This window comes from Rosa chinensis, chromosome 7, assembly GCF_002994745.2.
Source record: "Rosa chinensis cultivar Old Blush chromosome 7, RchiOBHm-V2, whole genome shotgun sequence".
Taxonomy (NCBI): Eukaryota; Viridiplantae; Streptophyta; class Magnoliopsida; order Rosales; family Rosaceae; genus Rosa; species Rosa chinensis.
This window is the reverse complement of record NC_037094.1, coordinates 29522530-29544861: the sequence shown is the minus strand read 5'-3', so window position 1 is coordinate 29544861 and position 22332 is coordinate 29522530. Positions and strand designations below refer to the sequence as shown.

Genomic DNA, 22332 nt, shown 5'->3' with positions numbered 1-22332 from the left:
TCATCCTCCTCCCTTACACCAAAATGATGGTGATGTTTGCTGATGCAAGGTATCTCTCTGACCCTCACAAAGGTCACTCCCAAATGGGTTATGTCTTTACCATGGGAAGCAATATCTTGGAGGTCTACAATGTTGCTACTTCCTCGAATCATGCAGAGACTGTTGCTCTACATGAAGCTGTGCGTAAATGCATATGGCTAAGATTCGTAATTAGACATATTCGAGGAACTTGTGGTTTGAAGTCTACCACAGATGAACCTACATGCATTTATGAGGATAATGCAGCTTGTATTGAGCAAATGAAGTTAGGTTTCATCAAGGGCGACAACACCAAGCATATATCGCCTAAGATCTTTTACAATCAACAACAATAATCACTTCTAAAGATTAAAGTGAATCAAATCCGATCAGAGGATAATGTAGCGGGCTTATTCACTAAGTCGTTACTTAAATCCACCTTCGAGAAACATGTGAAGAGGCTCGGATTGAGAAAATTATTTGAACTCCTATGATTGTAGCTATCAGGGGGAGATGTCGACATCAGGGGGAGGAATGATGTCTACATGATCGATCTCAAAGAGTGAAGGACGTGTTGTGCTCTTTTTGTCATTCGACCAGGGTTATTTTTGTCCCACAGGGTTTTTGTTACCTGGCAAGGTTTTTAACGAGGCAACGATCAAAGCGTCATCACCAAGTTTGAGCGGCACAAGGGGGAGTGTTGAAGGATATCGACATTGAGTGTGCCTCTTCAAACTAGGGTTTAGTTCTAGAGTTGTAATAGGAGAGAAGGTCCTAGATTTCCTAATTATATTCGGATTCTATTTCCTTGTATGACAAGATTATGTACTTTGTAAATCCTTATATAAAGGGCTCCTATTATCAATAATAGAACACACACAATTCTCCCATCTATTCTCTCTGCAATTCCATTTTCACTACAACATGTTTTATACTAGTTTCTTAATACTGACACACTAAATAATGTTCAATACATGTATCCACTTACAGCCACAAAATAATCTTTTTCACTATTGAAAGCATCACCAGTAAGAGAAATTAGGAGAATTTATGTTTCAAGTGTAAAATATGAGGACCCCTACTAACAAAGAAGTCCCTCTGCTTTTTAGCGAAAGTAATAACTCCAACAGATCCCATGTGACCTACGTCGTATCCCATGAAGGTTTCAACTCCAAATCAAAACGATGACGACGCGACAATACAAAAGCTTCTCCGAGGGAGGAAGAGGAGCGATGGGGTTAGGGCATGCCCAATTTCAGCGTCGAAGCCGAAGATGAATCAGATCCTTCAAGCGCTAACTGGAGCTTCAGTAACCCGCGTCAGACATCAATTTTGGAGTCGTCGTCGGCGACGAGGCCACAGAGCTCGCGAACCGATTGATCGACGATGGCTGCTGAAGTGGAGTGGAGGCATAGAGAAATTTCTTATCTTCTGGGTTCTTAATTTTTCAGATCCCAAAATTGTCTTTTAGCTATAACATTACGTTAGTGAGAATAAAAATCTATTGGTGGGGTAAGTAGGTTCATGTTAGACCAATTTTGTGCATTGGGTCAAGGCCGCTTTTTTTTTAATTTTTTTTTTATTACATCAACATACAACTGAAAATTAAAATAGTTTTTTGTGAGTCGAACTCACAACCACATATAAATGAGAGACTTATACGAGCATATAACTAGACCAAATGATACTGAGAAAGTCTGCTTCTAATTATTAAAACTAGGTGACACAAATTTTTTATTTGGTTAAAATCAATTGGCATCTTAAACTTTAAGCAACAACATAGGTACCTACCAACATAAATAATGAGATATATTTTAAGAGAAATTTATTGTGATTGATCCTCGTTTAGCGAGCAAGAAAGATTTGCTAGTTCTGAAATCTATTTATAATTGCGGTTTTGATGACCTCGCTTTCGAATCCATCAGTAACTCTAGCTTACCATAACATCTTGAAGTATAAACTCATTCACACTAGATATGCTTGCACGATGAATTTGTAATTCAAGGTCTCTGAGTGCATTCATCAATCTAGCACATGGATCATCCTGATTATTCGGACACCAAACTCGGATCATGGCGTCCGACCCTACAATCTTCACATCCACATCCACCTCCATAGCAGCAGTGTTGGTGCTTTGGCTATCAAGAATATTGTCAATCATGATGCTTACTTTGGGTTTCTTGGGTTTTGCTTTGGCTTTGGCCTCCAACTCTGATGCGGCTAAAATAGCCTCACAATTTAACCCTGCAAAATGTAGTTGTCAGTATAGGATAAGCAGGGATCATTCAGTCCGGGGATTGTAGGGTACACCTACACAAAAAGGTCAATTAACAAATAAAAGAATAAAATGGGGGTTTTGGAATTTGGTTTCTAATCTACTTAAAATAATTTAAAAAAACAAATAAAACTATATACAATGATCGACTTCCCTAACCTAGACCAATACCACTCAGAAATTACTAAGTGTAAAAACAGAAAATCCATTTCAACATGCCACAAAAATGTGCCCATCTTTAATGCCTAGATAAGAGCTCAAATGAAAAGCCTCAGCGGATCAATCCACTTATCTGATTCATTCTAATGTAGGCTTGGATGGGAAAAGTCCTTACCAAGCCTAATACTACTAATTTTCGAAAACACTCAGCGTAATTCTCTTAACTAGTAGTATTATCTAACCGTCGAATCAACTCACACGTGCAAATTAATCATTACACATAGAATTTAACACGTAATTTCCAGAATCATTTAATCATTAAAGCATGATTTTTACCACCCGTTAGAACTAATTACTACTTGTTTAACTCAGCGTCTTAACAAATAACAATTACTCTTGGCAAATTAAGCAAACACACAAGAACTCTCACCGTTATTCTAGCATGCAAACTTATAAACCTAACTCTGAAAATTACCTAAACACATAAAAAGGCACAAGATTGTAACATGCATCATAAAAGAATTCTCGAAATTAACTCAATAATAAACTGAAAATCTCAAAAATATTAATAAAAATATTCTGAAAATTTCATGTCTCCAATTACACAACTCACAAATGCAAACCCACAAAACCTAAACAAAAATTATAAGTAGAGTCATAGTTACACTTTGAAGCTTTCCTCAGCGGCTTAGCAACAAGGTGATGAACTCGTCTCTACTATGGTGGTGGAGCGTCCTTGACTCAGCGCCTTAGGGCTTCGTAGATTGATGGATGGATAGTGGTCATGGTCTTGTAGGAGATGGAGGTTTGAGGAGTGAATTGGGCAGTCTTGGAATGGTTTTTGGCTAGGAAGTGATAGGCAAGGAATTATCTTGGCTGGGAAGTGATGCAAATTCTGTTCTGGACGTTGCCTATTTATAGGGGAGCATTTGTTGGCTTTTGTCGATCATACCCTTCATCATTGGACGGATGGGATTGCATCATAATTCCTTTAATTTTCGAACTAAAACATCTCCTTTAAGGCCTTAACTCCTCTCATAATGGGGCAATTCCTTTAATTTCCAAGCTGAAACATCTTTCTCCTTTATTCTCCAACTGAAAACGTCTTTCTCTTTATTTCCCGTCTTCATTATGGTCAACCTGATTTAATAAAGGGCACAAAATTAAATTCTTTTAGAGAAAATAAAAGGAATTGAGATAATTTAATTTCAGAAAAATACTCCCATAAATTCTCTCTTAAGGCCCACAATTTAGCATGACGGTGAGGAATCCTGATCCAGCTAGGATTCTTCATGAATTTTGCGTTTTCTGCCTATTTCACGCTAAACACTCTACAAGACTCTTAAAATGACTCGATGACTCAAAACACGAAACTTAAGGGAGAAACAAGGCTAAAATGGGGCATATATTCATTCATATGGTCGCACATTGTGCTCCTATCAACTACCCCACACTTAGCTTTTGCTAGTTCCTTAGCAAAACAAAAATACAAAACAAAACAAAGACTCAACGAAAAGTAAGTAAATGACTCTATTGCTCCTAACTGTTGTCTCAGAGACTCCAAACTCATGTCTTTCACGTTAAACACTTAATCAAAATCGCATAGATAATTCCATGGTTAATAAACATGTGACACTCATATGACTAAGCAAGATATGGAGAACTTAAGTTATACAGTGAATGATAGCATGTTTCGAACAAGTCCAATCCAAACTCACAGGGCATACTCTCGATTTTTCTCTCAGAAATGGCTATGCTTAAAAGCTTCACACTCAAGTATATGCAAGAGAACAAATTGTAAGGCAACAAATAGCTTGCATATTTCATCAATAAAAGCATTTTGTGAAGAATTTTTTAAAAACCTCAAGAAATGACTATGTGCACAAATGGACCTAAACCATAAGCTCGACTGCGTACCTGACTCCACTAACCAAAGGCTGCCCATCTCAAGGATCAAGTAAGCACTTAAAACAGGTTGTAATGGGGCTAAGCTAGGGTTTTCGAAATGAAGATTAAGGATACAAAAATCCTAAGGACCTAGCAGAGCATATATGGACCACCTTATGTCACCATTTTTGTGGGCCAATTATCATTGTTTTGGGCCCAACCTTCACTCTAACGAACATGGAAACGGACAAAGGCCTAATTTTCAACTTTGAGCTTTCTACAAATTTGAAAGTCCAAAACCACACTTAAACAATTTCCTAAGAGTTTTTTTTTTTCAATTTTTCTTCTCTTTTGCCGTTTTTCTTTCTTTCTTTTTCATTTTTTTTTTTTTTTACAGCAAATTTTTTTTTCTTTCTCTTCTTTTTTCTTGGATTTTCCCCACCCCACACTTGTCTTTCATCGTCACCCCTACACACTATGTCATGCTCTACTAAGTCCCTAAGACAAGGGTAGAGATATCCTGTACTAAGCTCATGGTAGGGTAGTGAGGGTGATGAAACAAAGGTTTTAAACGTAGGCTCAAAGGGGTTCATTCTAAGGAGTCCCACGACCGGCACAATTGGGGACACATGCTTGTTTGGCTATGGTGGTTACCCTAATGCCTTCTATCCTATCCAGGATCAGGGCATATTATGGCATACAAGTTTTGACAGTCACAACAGCCGAGTTCTAGTATTCTCTAGTCCATTAAAATCTATGACACATGATCATTGGATTTTCAAAGAATGATGAGGTTTTGCAAATACAGCCATGAAATTCTGGAATTATCAATTTAGCAATCAAAAAGAAAGTATTTTAGCTCAACAGCTCACTTAGGGTCAAATGAATTAGACTTAATCCTAGCATGCTTAATGAATCAAGTTACAATCCTATCTCAAATCTTCGTACAAGTATCACAATGTCAATTAACCACAGAATTCAATTAAGTCCTATTTCGATTGTGAAAACCTTCAGCCATGAATTTAGAGACATGTTCATCCTAGACGTTAGGAGCATCCTAAGACTCAAACAAACAAAAAGACTCTAAAACCAACATTTTTTTTTTTATTAAACTGAAAAAATTCTGAAAATAAAGGTGTAAAATCCCGACCCAATATCAGTATCTGGGAACAGTAAAATCGTTAACGGAGTTAATTTTTGAAGGGTAAATCTGTCATTTCACTGTTCATCATATCCAAAACTCTCCCCTCTCTCTCTGCAAACCCAGATTTTTCATTATCTTCTTCATACCTCACACACACAAACCCAAATCGATCAAAGGAGAGGTGAGAGGTGAGAGGAGTTGGTGGTGGATGGGACGGTGGCTATTGAAGAAGTGAAAGGTTGGTTGATAGTGGTGATGAGGTATGAAGAAGAAGAAGAAGAAGAAATCTGGTATTGCAGAGAGAGGGGAGAGTTTTGGAGATGATGAACAGTGAAATGACAGATTTACCTTTTAAAAATTAACCCTGTTAACGATTTTACTGTTCCCAGGTACTGATATTGGGTCGGGGTCAGAAGTTCAGGTACCAATCTAATATTTTTTTAACTTGAGGTACGAAAGTTATTAGTGGCCGATAGGTCAGGTACTGTTTGTGAGATTTTCCCAATTAAAAAAGTAAATTGGCGTAGCATGTGCCACACATGTCAATTGAGTTTTATTTTTTATTTTTAAATTAAAAAAGTTATGAGCAGTTTCTCTTCTGATTTTGGGGAAGCTTCTCCATTTTTCAGGGGAGTTATTGCATTTTTTTCAAATATGATATAGTCTATTGAGGGAGAGAATCCTCTCCTAACCTTCTAATCTTCCTAACCTACCTAAGTTTTTCATCACAAGATGCCACGTGGATAAAATCACATCTAATGGCTGCTATTACTTGAACTCAATTTTGATTTGTTTTTTTCACCAAAACTCAAATACAAAGTAGACTTGGACTCTCTCTCTCTCTCTCTCTCTCTCTCTCTCTCTCTCTCTCTCTCTCTCTTCATTCATCGACAGAAATCGCTCCCAACCTAGCCATTTAGGAGCTGAGATTTTCGTCCAAGATATGGAGATTTTTGGTTTTCTAGCAATTAGTTGAAATCTACATGAGATTCTAGCTTGATTTTGCAGAAAGATATTTGTTTTTGTTTATACCTGTTAAGTGTTTTGGATTGGAGAAGCTTTGATTGGGGAGAGTTTGGATTAAGAGTTGAAGAAATTTGATTAGGGATGTTGTAATTGCTCGGAGTTTCAAAACTTTTCTGCATCAAATTGACTTCGTGGTTTCTGGGTCAGGAACTAGTGTGGCAATTAGTGGGTGTGTAAGATTTAACTTTTTGGGGAAATAGAAAATTGCTGGCTTGATTTGGATGCGGATATGGTTTATGGGGTTTGTGATTTGAGCTTGGAATGGTGATTGTTCAATTGAAGAGTGTTGGTTTTGTGGTTGAGGGCAGAAGGAGGTTGTAGTTTGTAGTTGGGGATATACTGCTTGAAGTATTATGAGCTTAGAGAATGAAGACCAACACTTGCCGATCGTGTAAGTGAAAGAATAAGAGAAAGAAAGGGAAAACCTAAGCCATTAGATGTTACATCTGGACACGTGTCAATTTGTTGTTCAAAGCTTAGGTAGGTTAGGAAGATTAGAAGGTTAGGAGAGGATCCTCTCCCGTCTAGTGACTATCTTATCCTCATATATGATAATTTGATTACTAATATCTATATTATGTGAGGGTATATATGGTAGTTCAAAAATTTAACCATTTTCTCAAGAATTGGCTTAATTATATAAGATATATACCTTATACAATTGTATGAACTCGGTCTAGATTCAATCCCTGGACCACCCAACCCAACCCAACCCAATGGCAGCAACAAGTAAAGAAAAAATAAAGAGAATAATTTGAAATTAATAGTACTTAATGTGTACTAATTACCCAATTTATGAGAAGAATTATTGAAATGTTGATTAGATTTAGAATATTTTGCAATTAATTATCATTGATATCTAGATTTTTCAATTGTTTTATTTTATGAAACTTAATAAGGTGGTTGGACTTGCTAAATTTAACGTTATTATTCTCTATACTCTCATGTTTTATATCTCGACCCTCCTCAAAGTTCAACTCAAAGTTCAAATCCTAGTTTCACCTTTGCTAGGAATATCATCAAGTATATTGATCTTGTGCATGTATGTGTTTTTTTTTTTTTTTTCTCTCTAATTTTCTCATTCTTGTGAGAGTTCTAGGTGTAAGTTCTTCCCGTCCTCCGCTTTAGGGCTTGTCCCGTTTCCACAGCTACCCGACTGCTCCTCAAATCTTCGAATGCTGATCTTTCGTTAGAAAGTACTCAAGTGGAACTCATCTCTGATCTCTCCTCCTTGATGCTCTACGTCGTTTTGACGATGTGATTAATAGATTCACTAGCCAGTAGTTCCACGGTTCCACCAGGTCAAAAAAACGCCGTGATACTAGTGGATTTGAGACTTGGATGCTGTGATGCTTAATTCAAACTTTGACTCGTTATAATGGTGTTAGCACTAATCTGCTCACGCGCACATCTTGAATGCCCTTTTCGAATGCCCCACAATAGTTACTTCATTGTACTAAGGGAAAAATGCACGAACAGTGTCTGGAGACTTTGAGGACTGTCAAAATGATACCTAAACTTTCAAACATATCAATGTGATACCTGAACTTATATTTTCTTGTCAACGTAGTGCCTACATCAACTTTCCGTCACGGCACCGTTAAATTTACCAAGTGTGAGGCACGTGACATACAAAATGAAGGTAAAAAGACTGATTTGCCCTATAACTGACATTTAAAATACACAAACAGTGTCTGGAGACTCTTAGGACTGTCAAAATGATACCTGAACTTTCAAACGTATCAATGTGATACCTGGACTTATATTTTCTTATCAACGTAGTACTTACATTAACTTTATGTCACGGTACCGTTAAATTTACCACGTGTGAGGCACGTGACATACAAAATGAAGGTAAAAAGACTGATTTTCCCTATAACTGAAATTTTAAATATTTTTTTTTGTAAAAAGACTTATTTACCTTTAATTTTTTTAATTAATTTTTTTCACCCCTCCACCTCTCGTCTTCTTCCTCTCCCCTCAATCAACCACTCTCCAAAAAGACTGGTTGTCCTCTCCAATTCCTCCCGCAACAACACCTCAGTACTCCTCAATTTCAGGCACACAACGCTGATGCTGTTGACCTCAACGAAAGGATCGGCGGCGTACTTCATCGCCGATTTCAGATCTTTTACAAGAGGCTTCAAGAAGACTATGTCCTTCATTTTGGAGGACGAAATTGAAATTGAAATTGGGATTGAGATTGGGATTGGGATTTGGATTTGGATTGGGTTCTCTGGAAACTTCGACGGTACTCAAAGCGGGACTTGAGATTGAGGAAGGAGGAGGGCAGAGAGATCATCTCTATCATTATTTGCTGGTGTTTTTGTTGTAGTTAATAACTTGATATTAATGGATTTTGAGTTTGAGTTTGAGTTTTGGTGGAGGTGTGGGTGTGGGTGGTGACGAAAAATGAAATTCAGGGTTTTTGCAACGTCTTCTTGGTTCTTCCTCTTCATTGCCCATTTCACAACAGGTCTGCATTGATGTTGTTGAGGCGATTTCAAAGGAAGAATGAAATTTTGTGTTAATTAATTCGATCTGATACATCTGTGATTATTTTGGTTGTTTTGCAATCCAAGTCTTCGTGCTTTCTCTGTTGGACTTGGAGGTGTTGAAGAGGCCATTGACCTCGCGGCGGAAGCTGATAAGGCAGCGGGTCTTCTCCTAGATCCAATGCTCGGCCCGCTTCTTCGGGGTGCGGACCTCGTGGTCCTCACCGCAGCTGCTGGTGTTGCCACCAATTAAGGCAGACTTGGGAGTTGAATAGGGTTGAATGATTTTGCATAAACAAGTTGGACTTGGTTTTGTGTTTTAGAAGTGAATCGAACAAGGGAGAAGCTTTGATAAAAAAAATTATTTCTCATTCTTTTTTGTTCTTGGAGTTCCCAGATCTTTCATTTCTCTTTCAAAATGGGTTTGTTGAGTTTAAGAAGATGAACAAGAATGGGTTCAAGAACATGAACAATTGAGATTTTTTTTTTTTTTTTTTGCCTTTTTGCTGGGTTTGAGAAGATGAACATGAAGAAATGTTAGGTTCATACTTATCGGATTTGGATTTTTTTTTTTTTTGTTAAGAATATATTGGATTGATCTTAGTTAATAGAAAAAGAAAAAAAAATTAATCATCTTTTATTTTCAATATAATAAATTATTATGTTTTTATTTTCAATTTTAAATTTATTCATTTAGGATTTGATGGAGTGGAAAAGTCTTTTTTGCCCTCATTTTCCTCACATGCATCAGACGTGACTCGAACTGATGGAGTCGTGACAGAAAGTTGATGTAGGTACTACGTTGACAAGAAAATATAAGTCTAGGTATCACATTGATACGTTTGAAAGTTCAGGTATCATTTTGATAGTCCTCAGAGTCTCCAGACACTGTTCGTGCATTTTTACCTTTAGGATTTGATGGAGTGGAAAAGTCTTTTTTGCCCTCATTTTCGGCCTCACATGCGTCACACGTGACTCTAACTGACAGAGCCGTAACGGAAAGTTGATGTAGGTACTACGTTGACCAGAAAATATAAGTCCACGTATCACATTGATACGTTTGAAAGTTCAGGTATCATTTTGACAGTCCTCAGAGTCTCCAGACACTGTTCGTGCATTTTTCCCTTGTACTAATTAAGTGGGTAATTCTTAGCTAGCAAACACGTTCAGATCCAGTCTGAACACTGGATGCCCTTGAAACAAACTCCATTTCGTGCGGTTGCCACAGTCACATGGCAGGAGAAACACCTAGGAGTCACATATTTCACATGGCTGTGTTTAAGGTACTTTCTCCAATCATCATCGTCATCTTAGAAGTATAAGTCTACCTAACGAACTAGCTTAGACAATATATATACATACACACACACACACACACACACACACACACACACACACACACACACACACACACACACACACACACACACACACACACACACACACACACACACACACACACACACACACACACACACACACACACACACACACACAGAGATCATATTCAGAGCGGAGCTCCGCTTTGAAATGAATGTGTGAAGTTCGAGTTTTTGGTCACTTTTCGGTCGCATATCCACATCTCGACCGTTCAATTTTTAGGTATTAGTGTATAGATCATCTCTGCAAATTTTCAGCCTAAATGATGATCGTGAAGGTATTGATAACTGCCTTAAAGCTAGAAAGTGACCAAAAATTCGAACTTCACACATTAATTTCAAAGCGGAGCTCTGCTCTGGATAGGATCTGATATACATCAAATGAATTTGAGTCGATTTGCTCAAGTTTTTTTTTTTTTTTTTAACGCGTGGGGTGTCCAGTCCATTAAAGTAAAGTAGGAAATATTACAAGATATAACTCATCCGGACTCCGGGCAACGACAGAAAGAGCCATGAATGAATAATCTAAGACAATCCTAGACTAATCAAACAAAATGAATCCATGAGATGAAGCTCAAGTGCTGTAGAAACCAATTTCGACACTACTAGGATGGTCTCCTACGACAGTCAAAAAACCATCCCAATTTATTCATATTTCCAACGATGTAACCCTACTCTAAGGCACCCATAGGAGTGCGGTCCTTGGGCTCAGATCCTTTACTAGAAGACATGTGCACCTCCCCAACCGCAGGGGTTAAAGTTACAGCAACCAAACCCGAGCTACCTTCTCCAGAGGATGCATGAGAGATGTTCCACTGTCTTAAAGCTTCTCTTCCTCCGAGGTTTTGGACCATCAGAGATCAGCTTCTTACGTTTCAATCCCAGAGTCGATTTGCTCACGTTGAATTGTAGTTTCACGTTTTAAACTGTGCACTACTGCCAAAAAAACTATAAATGTGCATATGTATGTGGTTATAACTTATAAGCTAGATATTTGGTGGGATATAGTGACAAAAAGATTTTATTGTGCTGATAGAGGTGTAAGGTACATGTTGCAGATGAGTGATGTTCAACGTTCGCGGTGGTCTGCCATCCTCAGAACTAATTTGAAAGTGAATGTTCAAATTATCTATTATCTAAAGGGCGTGGACTGTTCATTCGCGTCGTACTGTTCATTCGAGCCCGAAGTAAATGACGATTTTGGCCTTAATTTTGTCATAAATTACATCCTGCGATTCAGTCTGTTATAAGCACCTGCCGACAGTAGAATGCTAGAACTCCAGAAGGTTCAGGTTTTTCCGCTCTCTCGCTTCTCCTTATCAACTTGACAGTGGTGCAGATATTTAGCAACTGGAGGGTTTGATAAGATACGCGGCAAGGATTGATTTCTGTGGCAAAGGGATTGATTTTGCGTCTCAAATCAATATTCCGTCTCTAACCTGCATTTGAGGTACTTCATCGGGTCTCCTTTTCTCAGGTTGTCTAGCCTTATACGCCGCGTCTCAGATTGTCGTCTGTAGCTTCTGATTCTAATCACTGTTAAGGTACTTCATCGGGTCTCCTTTTCTTAGGTTGTCGTCTATAGCTTCTGATTATAATCACTGTTGAGGTACTTCAGCCTTTTCTCTTTCTGGGTTCCTTTGATTGCTTTGAATTGTACCTCAAGTTCATTTCTTTATGCGAGTTGTATCGGATTCTGTGAGTGTTTTTGGTATTCAACTGATCTGGCTTGCTACAGTGTTCAGTTGATTTGACTGCATCATCGAATTCTGTGAGTGTTTTTGGTGAATTCAATTGATCTGCATTGCTACAGTATTAAGCAACGATGAAGATTCAAGATTTAAACTTTTTCTCTTCTATAGTTTTTCTTACTTTTTATCTGCTGCGGTTTTTGATTGGGCTTTTTGTTATTGTTGATTTTGAATTCACATGAGTATTTATTTTTTACAAGCTTTGTTTCTTTACCACTTTCAAATCTGGACAATTAATTGGATTATGAAGCTCAGCCTGCTTCATTAGACCTGAAATTTACTGATTGAAATTTTTTCTCAGTTTAGCTCTTTTCGATGTGACTTAGTGGAAGCCTATCTCAAACTAAGGGGCAGAAAAAAGAGCTGCATTCTTCCCATTGCTGCATTTTTACCATTTCAATATTATTTTCTTTGCCTTTTTCGATCGCTGCTGACCTTCAATTAGGTAGTTTAAAGGTGGATTTTTGCACTGTTTTTTTAGTTGGATCTTTTCTTCATTGTTGGCAGAGGTTCTGCAAGGTTTGACCTTTTGATTTTGGTTCTCAAGAATTTATATCAAGTAAGAAGGCATTACTTTTAGAGTTCTTTCAGAAGGTTTTTTCTGCTTTAATGATGTAAAGCAAACTGACATAGCAGATTTCTGTGTGTGTTGCATTTGTAACATCTGTCAGATTTTGATATTCGTTGTTTTCGATTTGTGGTTTAATTGATAAGTTCTTTTCACATGTTCAGAATTGTCGTGTATCAATTTGCCAAGCACAGTTTCAGATTGGATTGAAGCTTGCAGAAACTTAGACTTCCATCACTCATTGTCGAGCTTCATCCAGGTAATTAAAACATTCAATATTACCTCATTTGGTTTGTACTTAAATTTATATGCTATCGATTAATAACTGAATCAGTTTGATGACATTACATATATATTGCTAGACTCTTCGTCCTTATATCACGAAACAGAATTCCTGAAGTACTACTTTCATTAATCTATCAGAACATTCTTTCTTTCTTTTTTTTTGTTGGCTCTTCTGTTTTTGGAATTACATTTTTGGCATTTCATTTTTAGACAAGGATGTTTGGTTGCAATGGTTAATAGAGAGCAGGGATGGTTACCTCTATTTGGTTTTGCAGGAGTAAAAGCTGGTTAAATTTTTTATCTAGACGTACAGCTTTTGTATATCTCTTCTTGAAATAAAGCAACTGAAAAGCAACACTCAAAAAACTATTCCAGAGAAACTAACTTGGTACAATTGTATTCGTAATGGGGAGAAATTTGACATAATGCATCTGAGTGATACAGATTTTTTGTTTTGATCAGTAAATTGGTAACATTGAAGTTTTGAGTTTTGTATGCTTTTGGATATAACAGATCTAATTTAAGGCTTACAACTATGAACATGTTCTCAATGAGCATTTCTTCACCTGTACAATGCTGTATTGGTACAAATTTCCTAATTAGGTATGTTTACGGTACTCTATGTCTCCATGTTAGCCATGTCTTGCCAATATATCACATTCCCTAAAGCTACAGTTTTTTCCTGCTAATTAAACTACGTGAGACATCAAAAGCAAGCAAACGTGCTGCTCCTGTTGTCAAGTTGCATGAACCATGGTCATGGTATACTGGCCACAAGCTGATGGCATTATAGCTCTGTTGATAGAGCATGTCCAGTATTTGGATATTGTATTATTACTATATTTCCCATTTGCGTTCTCAAATTTATACATTCACTTATAAAGTTTTTGATACTCTAGCTATGCCATATTTTTTATTCTTTACATGTGCATACCAGATGTGTATGACGTTGGAAGTCATAACTCATCCATGCATCTGTAGTCTGTTATTGATTAATAGAACTTGCAAGATAAAAATCGAATTAAACTGAAATATCAAGTTGCATACATCAAAATTTAAAAAGTACACGACATGAGATTATACAACTTTTCTTAGCCACTTCTATTACCCCTGGCTTTGGCGATAATTTGATTGCAAATGTTCTCAAGCCGTTTCATCTCATTCTTAAATTCATCACACTGAGCAAGTTGGTTTTCATTGAGTCACTATTTAGTCTGCTTAATTGCATTTCTAATTCTCTTCCTGTCCGCGAGCTCCAGCTTTGGGAGATGAGTAGTGTGTTCCTCATGTTATTTCCATAGAAGTAGAAGATTCATATCAACTACAAACATCAATAGTACTTGATGTAATTGCTTTATGGGATTTCCTTTTGCCTTTAGTTTTGAGGTTTACGATCATTTTCTGGACTGTACCTTTTCAGTGATACAGATTGTTATCTTTTTGAGTATTTTGATCTTATTGAGGTATTATTGAGTTTCAATTTGGGAAGGAGGGAGAGTCTATGTCAGTACATGTTAATTGTATTTTGGCTTTTGCTTTATCAATTAGTTTCATTATTTCATTATTGTTTTCTTTGGGTTGTGCAGGTTGTATGCAACAGAGTTTTTGTATCGTTTTACTGCCACTGTTCCTTTGTCTTTTGCTTAGCATTATCTTTGTCTCTCATTGTTATTCAGGTATAAGTGCTACAGTTTATTAACTTGATTTTTGGTTTTGTCTATATTCATCGTTTTCTTTTTTTGTATTCAGTTTGTAGTTTGTATAGCCATGGTGGTCTTGAATTGTCCAAATTTTGTTGTTTTACTCTGCAGACACTGGGAACAGTGTGCTATCAGCTTCTGTTACTGTGGATTCAGGTATGAATTTTAACCTTTATGAGTTGTATGCAAGTGCTCTCATTCTTTGTTTTCATACTGCAGAGTTGTATATATTTTTACTGTGGATTCAATGCAACTGGTCTCATTCTTTGTTTTTGTATAGGTCAACTGAAATCATATTGTTGAGTAGTGATGGAATGCTATCTTTGCTATCTGTGTTAAGATTAAATTAACAAGATTCCAGTGTTTGTATTAGAAGTTTACAAATTTGCAAATTACAACACAATTATTTCAACTTCAGACTAACGTATAGTTTTTTGAATGCAGTTGAGCTCCGAATCTGAGATCAATAAGAATTAAGAGATTGTTACAGGATTTTCATGGTGAAAATCATGATACTCAAAGACAAGTGCAAGAAACATCTAATAACCAGAATTTGGCTGGTGGTATATCTGAAGCTGGAACTACGATGACTGAAGCTAGAACTGCAATTTCCGGTGGAGATGAAGAGCATCAAATTCATCCAAGATCAAGGCGTTGTGAGTATCTACTATCCAATTTCAACTGTTTATCTGTTTTATGTTTGCAAGTTCAAAATAACTGATACTGTTTGTATTTTGTTTATAGCATCTGAGTTGAGAATGAGATGAAAAAAAAATCAACGTTTAGACAATCAGTGCAGTATTGGGAATGATGATGCCAGTCAATTTCAAACATTGTCGTAAACGAGCTAGAAGCAGTAGAGATTGATCTATTTTCTTTCTTTAGCAATTGAGATAGATATTTGCAATTACTTTAGTCTTTCTGTGAAATTCTGCAAAGTGATTGATCTATTTTCATTCTCTTTCAGGCCCTTGAGGAATCCTTCAGCTGATGCAATTCCCATTAAACTCGAGGAACTTAAGAATGTATTCGAACAATCTCCTGACCGCATTCCTATGATGCTGGCCAATCCTTATTTTGTGACTATTCAAACTAAAAACACAAAATAAGCGAGTATAGCTTTTATTTTTCATTAAACATTGACATTCATTAACTATTCCCGCAGCAAAGCGCGGGTAGATTTTATTACTAGTATAGCCTATTTATAGTATTTGATTCGACGTATCATGCAGCCCAATTTTCTTTTTTTTATCAGAAGATAAATGAATAATGTAATAGGGTAAAACACTAAAACTTAATTTGTCTACACTAAACTTCAGATTAAAAGTCTACTGACGCACTGCTAGTGCCCGAACCCTACATCTAGGGAGAAAACCAATCACAACACAAAAATTGCTTACCCGGAACCCTACATCTAGGGTGAAAACCGGTGGATCCAAGTCGATCCTGCAAAATTAACCTTTTACTTATCGAGATAACAATTAATCCCAAGTTCAAATGTTCAATCACCAAGACCCTATTCTAAAGTAGCAACTTTTAAATTGTGGATCTATGGTTCATAAAGAAACTAGTAATGCAGACATACAAGTGGAAACTAAGAAGGAAATGTATGCCTTGGATTGCTAGACAATAGGTTGACGGTGAAAATTGATCAAGACTCTTGAGAGTATTTCATTTATTTGATCTTAAAAGCTAGTAAAAAAGGCGATCCTTGTGTTTATGGTTGGAGTCTCTTTAAATTATAATATCTGTGATCATTGAATTTTTAGAGCTTTGATTTAATATGACCATATATATGTTTCTCTAGAAATCTATTAGTCAAGTTTTTTTTTTTTTTTAAGGAGGATCAAAGGGTTTCACTCCTGCCTCCATGGTGACTCAAACTCATGACTTCGTACATAGGTAGTGGGCGCTCTAACCACTGAGCTAACACCATTTGAACATTCAAATGTTATGATTAAAAAAGAAAACAGCGAAATGCAAAGCATATGACCATATGTAGTCTGGTCCATAACATTTACCATTTAAACATGTAAAAACCTTAATTGCATGAGAAGATTAATACTTGATACACGTGACAAAAAAATATATATATAAAGAAAGGTGGACGTTTGATGATTCTAGCCCAATAGCCCATCACTTTATCATTTAAATAATCCACATTATTAATAGACTTTGATATTTGGAGGTCTAATACCATCCCACATTATTTTCTTTCAAAAGACAAAAGAAGGCAATGAAAAGTGCAGTCTAGCAAGTTCGAGCTGATGCAGCAACCACTTGCTCCACGCTGATCCCAGCATTGCACATGTTGGCAAAAACTCGTGTGTGTTTCATACCATAATTTGACAATGACCCGCAATGTTTCTCATAAGTTTTCACCTGTATGAAAAATAGATTCAAACCAACGTTAAAGAAATAACACCAGCTAATATTCATCCATTTGTATCGTTACATATCTGGAATAGGAGAAATGTTCCCAATTAACATTACCACTGCTAGCCGTTAGCAACATTAATCGTTTTTATCCTTTGTAGGTCACTTTTAGAGATGATTCATACAAAAGATCAATCAAATCAAAACTCGTTATATATCTTCTCATAGTTTATATCGTGCATGAATCTTTTATATATCATGATTTATAGAAATAGTCAAATACTATGTCCGTCCCCTTGATCACCATTAGATGATCAAATTTAAACGATTTTTGAATAGGTTGATCTTTCTGCATGTATGTTTATGAAGCATTTGCAATAGTTGTGAATGATCAACTGAAAATTAGAAGACTTACAACTGTCTTGAAGCAGTCCCAATCATCAACAAGAGCTTGCCCCCCAGGACGAACAGAGTTACTTGAATAGCCCAACACAAGTTGTTCGATTTGGTTTATGTTGTGGTCAATGCGCTGCCTACTTGAAATTTCATCATCTAGGACCCTTTTAGCTTCCTGCTTCATTTCAGAGCCAGCGGGTGCGCGTTGGAACTGCATATGAGTAGATAGATATAATGGTTATAACGAAGTATGTAGCTAGTTAGCTAGCCAGAAGTTAACAAAAAAACTAAGCCATGTTGAAGAAATATATATGAAATCAGGGGTGATTAACAATGTAGACCTTGTGCCAAAGATGAAGAAGATCTGCATCGCGATTGTCAACAACTTCTAAGATTGACTGTGGCGATTTGCTTTCAATGGAGGAAGAGTTATCATTTGCACCCAAGTAAAAGGATACTAAATCTGAGGTTTGATACATATTTCCATATTGCATAACATGAGAACCATAAGTATTATTTTCTGTTCTCCATTTAACCTGCAAGTCATCAGAGAAGTACTACTCCTGTTAGAAGTTGTATATTGATGAAATTGTCCCAGTGAATTAAAATGCAATCGTCTCAAATTTTTTACCGATTGATATTGCACTTCCAGAGTCTCTTGGCGCAAATCTGATAAGTCACTGCTCCGAATTCGAAACACCAGAAGTTAATGACAACAGAGAAGTATTTGGTGAAGAAGTGTATACATATAATTGAAAAAACATACCAATTCTCCATCCAAGAAACACTATACAAATCACCCAAGCAAGTGTCATATTCAGGAGGTGGAGGAGGAGTCATATCAGGGCAGTACGTTCCCCAACTACTCTCAGTTGCATTTGATGCTGTGGTTGCATAGATGTTTATATTTGTCGGCAGTAGACCCTCGAACATACTCCCGGATTCACAAGCTTCAAGGTAAAATACCTGATCAAGTGTTTCAGTATCATAAGAAAAGTAATCAGATTGGAAGCTCAACCCTGGAGTTAAACAAATGTATAGTAATCAAACAACGTTCCATCTATGTAGAGTCATGTACCATGTTTTTGTATGCATTAGCTTCATACTTCTTTATCAGAACATCTACCAGATCATTGGCATAGACATAATCGCCTTCAGGCATCCCTGAAAGAAAATGCATGATATAGATGTGAAAGAAATATCTTTTAACTTCATAAAATGAAAATCAATGAAGGCGGTGGCTTCTGGTTCGTGTCATTCTGCCCCCAAAAATTAATTCATCAATTAAGCTACTAACCAATGATCCCAGGCCCGCCATGGTCGGTGTAATAGATAAAGACATTGTCGTCTGGCCCGCTGTTCAGAACCTTGCCACTACCCCCAGAGAGATTAGATTTATCTCCAAGAATGACAGCATAAAGATTAGCAGCAGTAGCATTCTCTCCTGTGTAATCCTGCATATATACCAACACGAGTACTAAAATTGTAGCCTAATTCTAACCCATGAGTGTTACTCAAAATCAAAATGTTGGAAAACAGTGCAGAAATGCTCTAATTTGGTTTTCAAACAATTAATGTATCAAAAACTTCTCGACCTGTTTTCAGGGCATGAGCTCACGTGACGGTTTAGATTAAAGCTGGCAAATAGCATGAGCCTATAACTAGGTACGAAAGTGCTTAAGAAAACAAAACTTGCAAATTCGATCAAATTAGTAGTACTAGTTTAGAACTGAATTGACATTAGACTAAAGGACCTTGGGAACTCCATGGTAGACATCATCGCCGTCGGGGTTGTTGATGATGACACCCGGCCTTGGATTCTCAGGGTTGTTTGCAATGTCATCGTACATGAAAACAATGATGTTTTCATCTTTCAGTCCACCTTTCTTCAAAATTTGATATGCATGACACACATCAGCCTGCAATATTAACAAAAATATAGATATTAATTAAGACATAGTAAAAAGAATATGGAATACATGATGGTAAAATATGATGTTTGTCCTTCTAGTTTGGCCCAGATTTCACTTGAATATCTGTTTTTACAAATGTAGTTTACTAATTCTTTCAACCAGATTCTAAATCCTTATGGTTTCAATAATTCAATAAAATGCAAACTTATAGCACTAAACCAAATAATAGGTGTGTGTCATATTCTTCCATTTAATTTTTCTTTTAAGAAATGAGCACATGTGAAGTAATTTTATCTTTTTTCTAACCGATCACATCATGCTCTATCCCCGTCAAACAATTTGACAAAATTAGATGGCAAAACAAAGACATTTAGTAAACTATAAACAAAAAATGACATCATTGAGACTGAATTCTAAACTAAGAGTGATTAACAAGAGTTCTATTTACCTAATGCAAGACTTTTCGAGCGAGAAATTATAAGAAACAAGTGAATCTCAACCATATATACTAAATCTCATGGGGTCAAAATTGTAACAATGTTTTATAGACTTATAAGTCTTATATAACCCTAACTAATCAATTGTGAATTAACTTATGGTATTCACTGAATTTATTATGTACCTGATGCCTATAGTTTCCATAACCCATAGACCCAGCAACTACAACTGCCCATCTTGTTCCATTTGTGTCACTGTTGCTAGAGCCACCATCAACATGAATAATGAAATCCTCTGGAAATTCTTGTGGCATCAACTTGGGAAGTTGAGCACTGCTCACACCAAAGATGGTAAGCAATACCAAAAATACTCCACTGGAACAGTACTGCCCTCTCATTGTGACTCTTTCTCTTTTGGGTGGTGGTTGACCTTCAAAACTGGAAACTTCTATGTTCAAACAATAGTAGCTAGTGAACTAATTTATAGAGTTCTGTGGTTCAGAACCAATGGTTCAGATTGAAACTTCGATACAAAACCAAGATCATGAAGAGGTTAATTAACTTTGATCGATGCATTCAATTTCTGTGCTAGAAATATATTATATAAGGTGGTCGATGACCACAATATGTATTAGGACTAATCTGGCAAATCAGTCTCTATGTATATGATTTATATCGATAGCTCAAAGAAGACAATTGCTTAGGGTCAATTACTTGCAAACAATTGGGATTTTTGTTATTTTTGTGAGTGAGCTGGGTCGATGATATTCATGAGATCAAGGGTTTCACAACAGCTTTGCATTGTTAACCTCGTTAAAAGACAAGATGATAGAAAAGTTGGAAGACTTGTTGTCTATGTAAAATGCACAATGTCACCTCTGAGTTTCCACTCGGCGACAGGAATTTAGAGTTTTGAAAACTAGATACACTAATAAACTACTCAATGCGTTGACTTTGTAGCATATATTGCCCTAAAAGTATTTGAGAAAAATTATTTGGGAGAAATTGACATGTTCAAAATTTTTCTTGCTTTACTGAAGTTGAAATGTTTGAACAGTCAAAGTTTGAATTAATAACTTGATTTACAAAATTGTTTAAGTATATTGGTATTGAGAGAGATTGATGAGAGAAGTGTGTATCATTATAGAGAATAGGAGCCCTATATATAGGGATTACAAAGTGCATAATCTAATGTTACAAGGAATACCAATCCGTGTAGGATTGGGAAATCTAGAACCTTCTCTCCTATTCCTATTCCTAGTTTGATAAGGCACACTAAACTTGATTTTCCTTCAACACTCCCCCTTGTGCCGCTCAAACTTGGTGGTGACGCTTCATCCGTTGCCTCGTTAAAAACCTTGCCAGGTAACAAAAACCCTGTGGGACAAAAATAATCCTGGTCGAAGGACAAAAAGAGCACAACACGTCCTTCACTCTTCGAGATCGAACATGTAGACATCATAACTCCCCCTGATGTCGATATCTCCCCCTGATTGCTACAATCGTGGGAGTTCGGATAACTTTCTCAATCCGATGCTCTTCACATGTTTCTCGAAGGTGGATTTAGGTAACGACTTAGTGAATAAGTCCGCTACATTATCCTCTGATCGGATTTGATTCACTTCAATCTTTAGAAGTGATTGTTGTTGCTGATTATAAAAGAACTTAGGCGATATATGCTTGGTGTTGTCACCCTTGATGAAACCTAACTTCATTTGTTCAATACAAGCTGCATTATCCTCATAAATGCATGTAGGTTCATCTGTGGTAGACTTCAAACCACAACTTCCTTGAATGTGTCGAATTACAGACCTTAGCCATACACATTCACGTACAGCTTCATGTAGAGCAATAATCTCTGCATGATTTGAGGAAGTAGCAACAAGGGTCTGTTTTGTAGACCTCCAAGATATCGCAGTGCTTCCCATGGTAAAGACATAACCAGTTTGGGAGCGACCTTTGTGAGGGTCAGAGAGGTACCCTGCATCAGCAAAACCCATCAAGACATCATTGTCCTTTTGATGGAGGGAGATAGGAGAACGCCGGCCACCATGAGCGGTGGCGGCGCCGGCGGCGGCAACATGGCCGGCGGCCATTCCATGGACGGGGACGTTTTGCCTTTTGGGGTCCAATCCCAAATTTCCGTCATTCCTTTTCTCTCTGTAGGGATAGAATAAGCCCATATCAATCGTACCTCTTAGGTATCGAAAGATTGTCTTTATACCAATCCAATGGCGGCGTGTTGGCGCAGAGCTATGTCGAGCTAACAAGTTCACTGCGAATGAGATATCCGGTCTTGTGCATTGAGCTAAGTACAATAATGCGCCTATTGCACTCAAATAGGGCACCTCGGCCTCTAATGGTTCTTCGTCCTCATCTCTTGGACGAAACGGATCTTTTCCGGGCTCAAGACTACGGCCGATCATGGGAGTACTTGCAGGCTTTGCTTTATCTTCATTAAAGCGCCTTAGGATTTTCTGAGTATATGCAGACTGATGGATCAAGATTCCATCACTACGGTGC

The 22332-nt window shown here is 37.1% G+C and overlaps 1 protein-coding gene and 1 long non-coding RNA gene across 13 annotated transcripts; one reads left to right on the top strand and one right to left on the bottom strand.

Moving 5' to 3' along the window:
- Nucleotides 1-11332: 11332 nt before the first annotated feature.
- Nucleotides 11333-15911, top strand: LOC112180985. Of its 12 annotated transcripts, XR_005803467.1 has the most exons (8): nt 11427-11992; nt 12642-12693; nt 12867-12961; nt 13501-13590; nt 14574-14663; nt 14799-14843; nt 15132-15343; nt 15655-15911. It is a non-coding gene; the product is annotated as an uncharacterized LOC112180985 (long non-coding RNA). The 12 variants fall into 12 exon arrangements; XR_005803464.1 differs by lacking the exons at nt 12642-12693; nt 13501-13590 and adding an exon at nt 11333-11347 and having other exon boundaries at nt 11442-11927; XR_005803473.1 differs by lacking the exons at nt 12642-12693; nt 13501-13590 and adding an exon at nt 15432-15543 and having other exon boundaries at nt 11423-11927.
- Nucleotides 15912-16762: 851 nt separating this feature from the next.
- Nucleotides 16763-20508, bottom strand: LOC112179139 (vacuolar-processing enzyme). The gene is made up of 9 exons (XM_024317468.2): nt 19995-20508; nt 19214-19378; nt 18757-18913; nt 18538-18623; nt 18226-18425; nt 18091-18139; nt 17801-17995; nt 17479-17670; nt 16763-17069 (listed from the first exon to the last, which is right to left on the bottom strand). The coding sequence occupies exons 1-9, from the start codon at nt 20205-20207 to the stop codon at nt 16938-16940; spliced, it is 1389 nt and encodes a 462-aa protein (XP_024173236.1). The 5' UTR covers nt 20208-20508; the 3' UTR covers nt 16763-16937.
- Between the last annotated feature and the right edge of the window lie 1824 nt (nt 20509-22332).

What these genes read in the sequence shown, in the direction of transcription:
- LOC112179139 (XM_024317468.2), bottom strand. Translation starts at nt 20,207, where the DNA reads ATGAGAGGGCAGTACTGTTCCAGTGGAGTATTTTTGGTATTGCTTACC. An exon ending in TGGCGGGCCTGGGATCATTG is followed by an intron (nt 18,624 to 18,756) that starts GTTAGTAGCTTA and finishes ATTTTCTTTCAG; the next exon opens with GGATGCCTGAAGGCGATTAT. An exon ending in TTCTTCATCTTTGGCACAAG is followed by an intron (nt 17,671 to 17,800) that starts GTCTACATTGTT and finishes ACTCATATGCAG; the next exon opens with TTCCAACGCGCACCCGCTGG.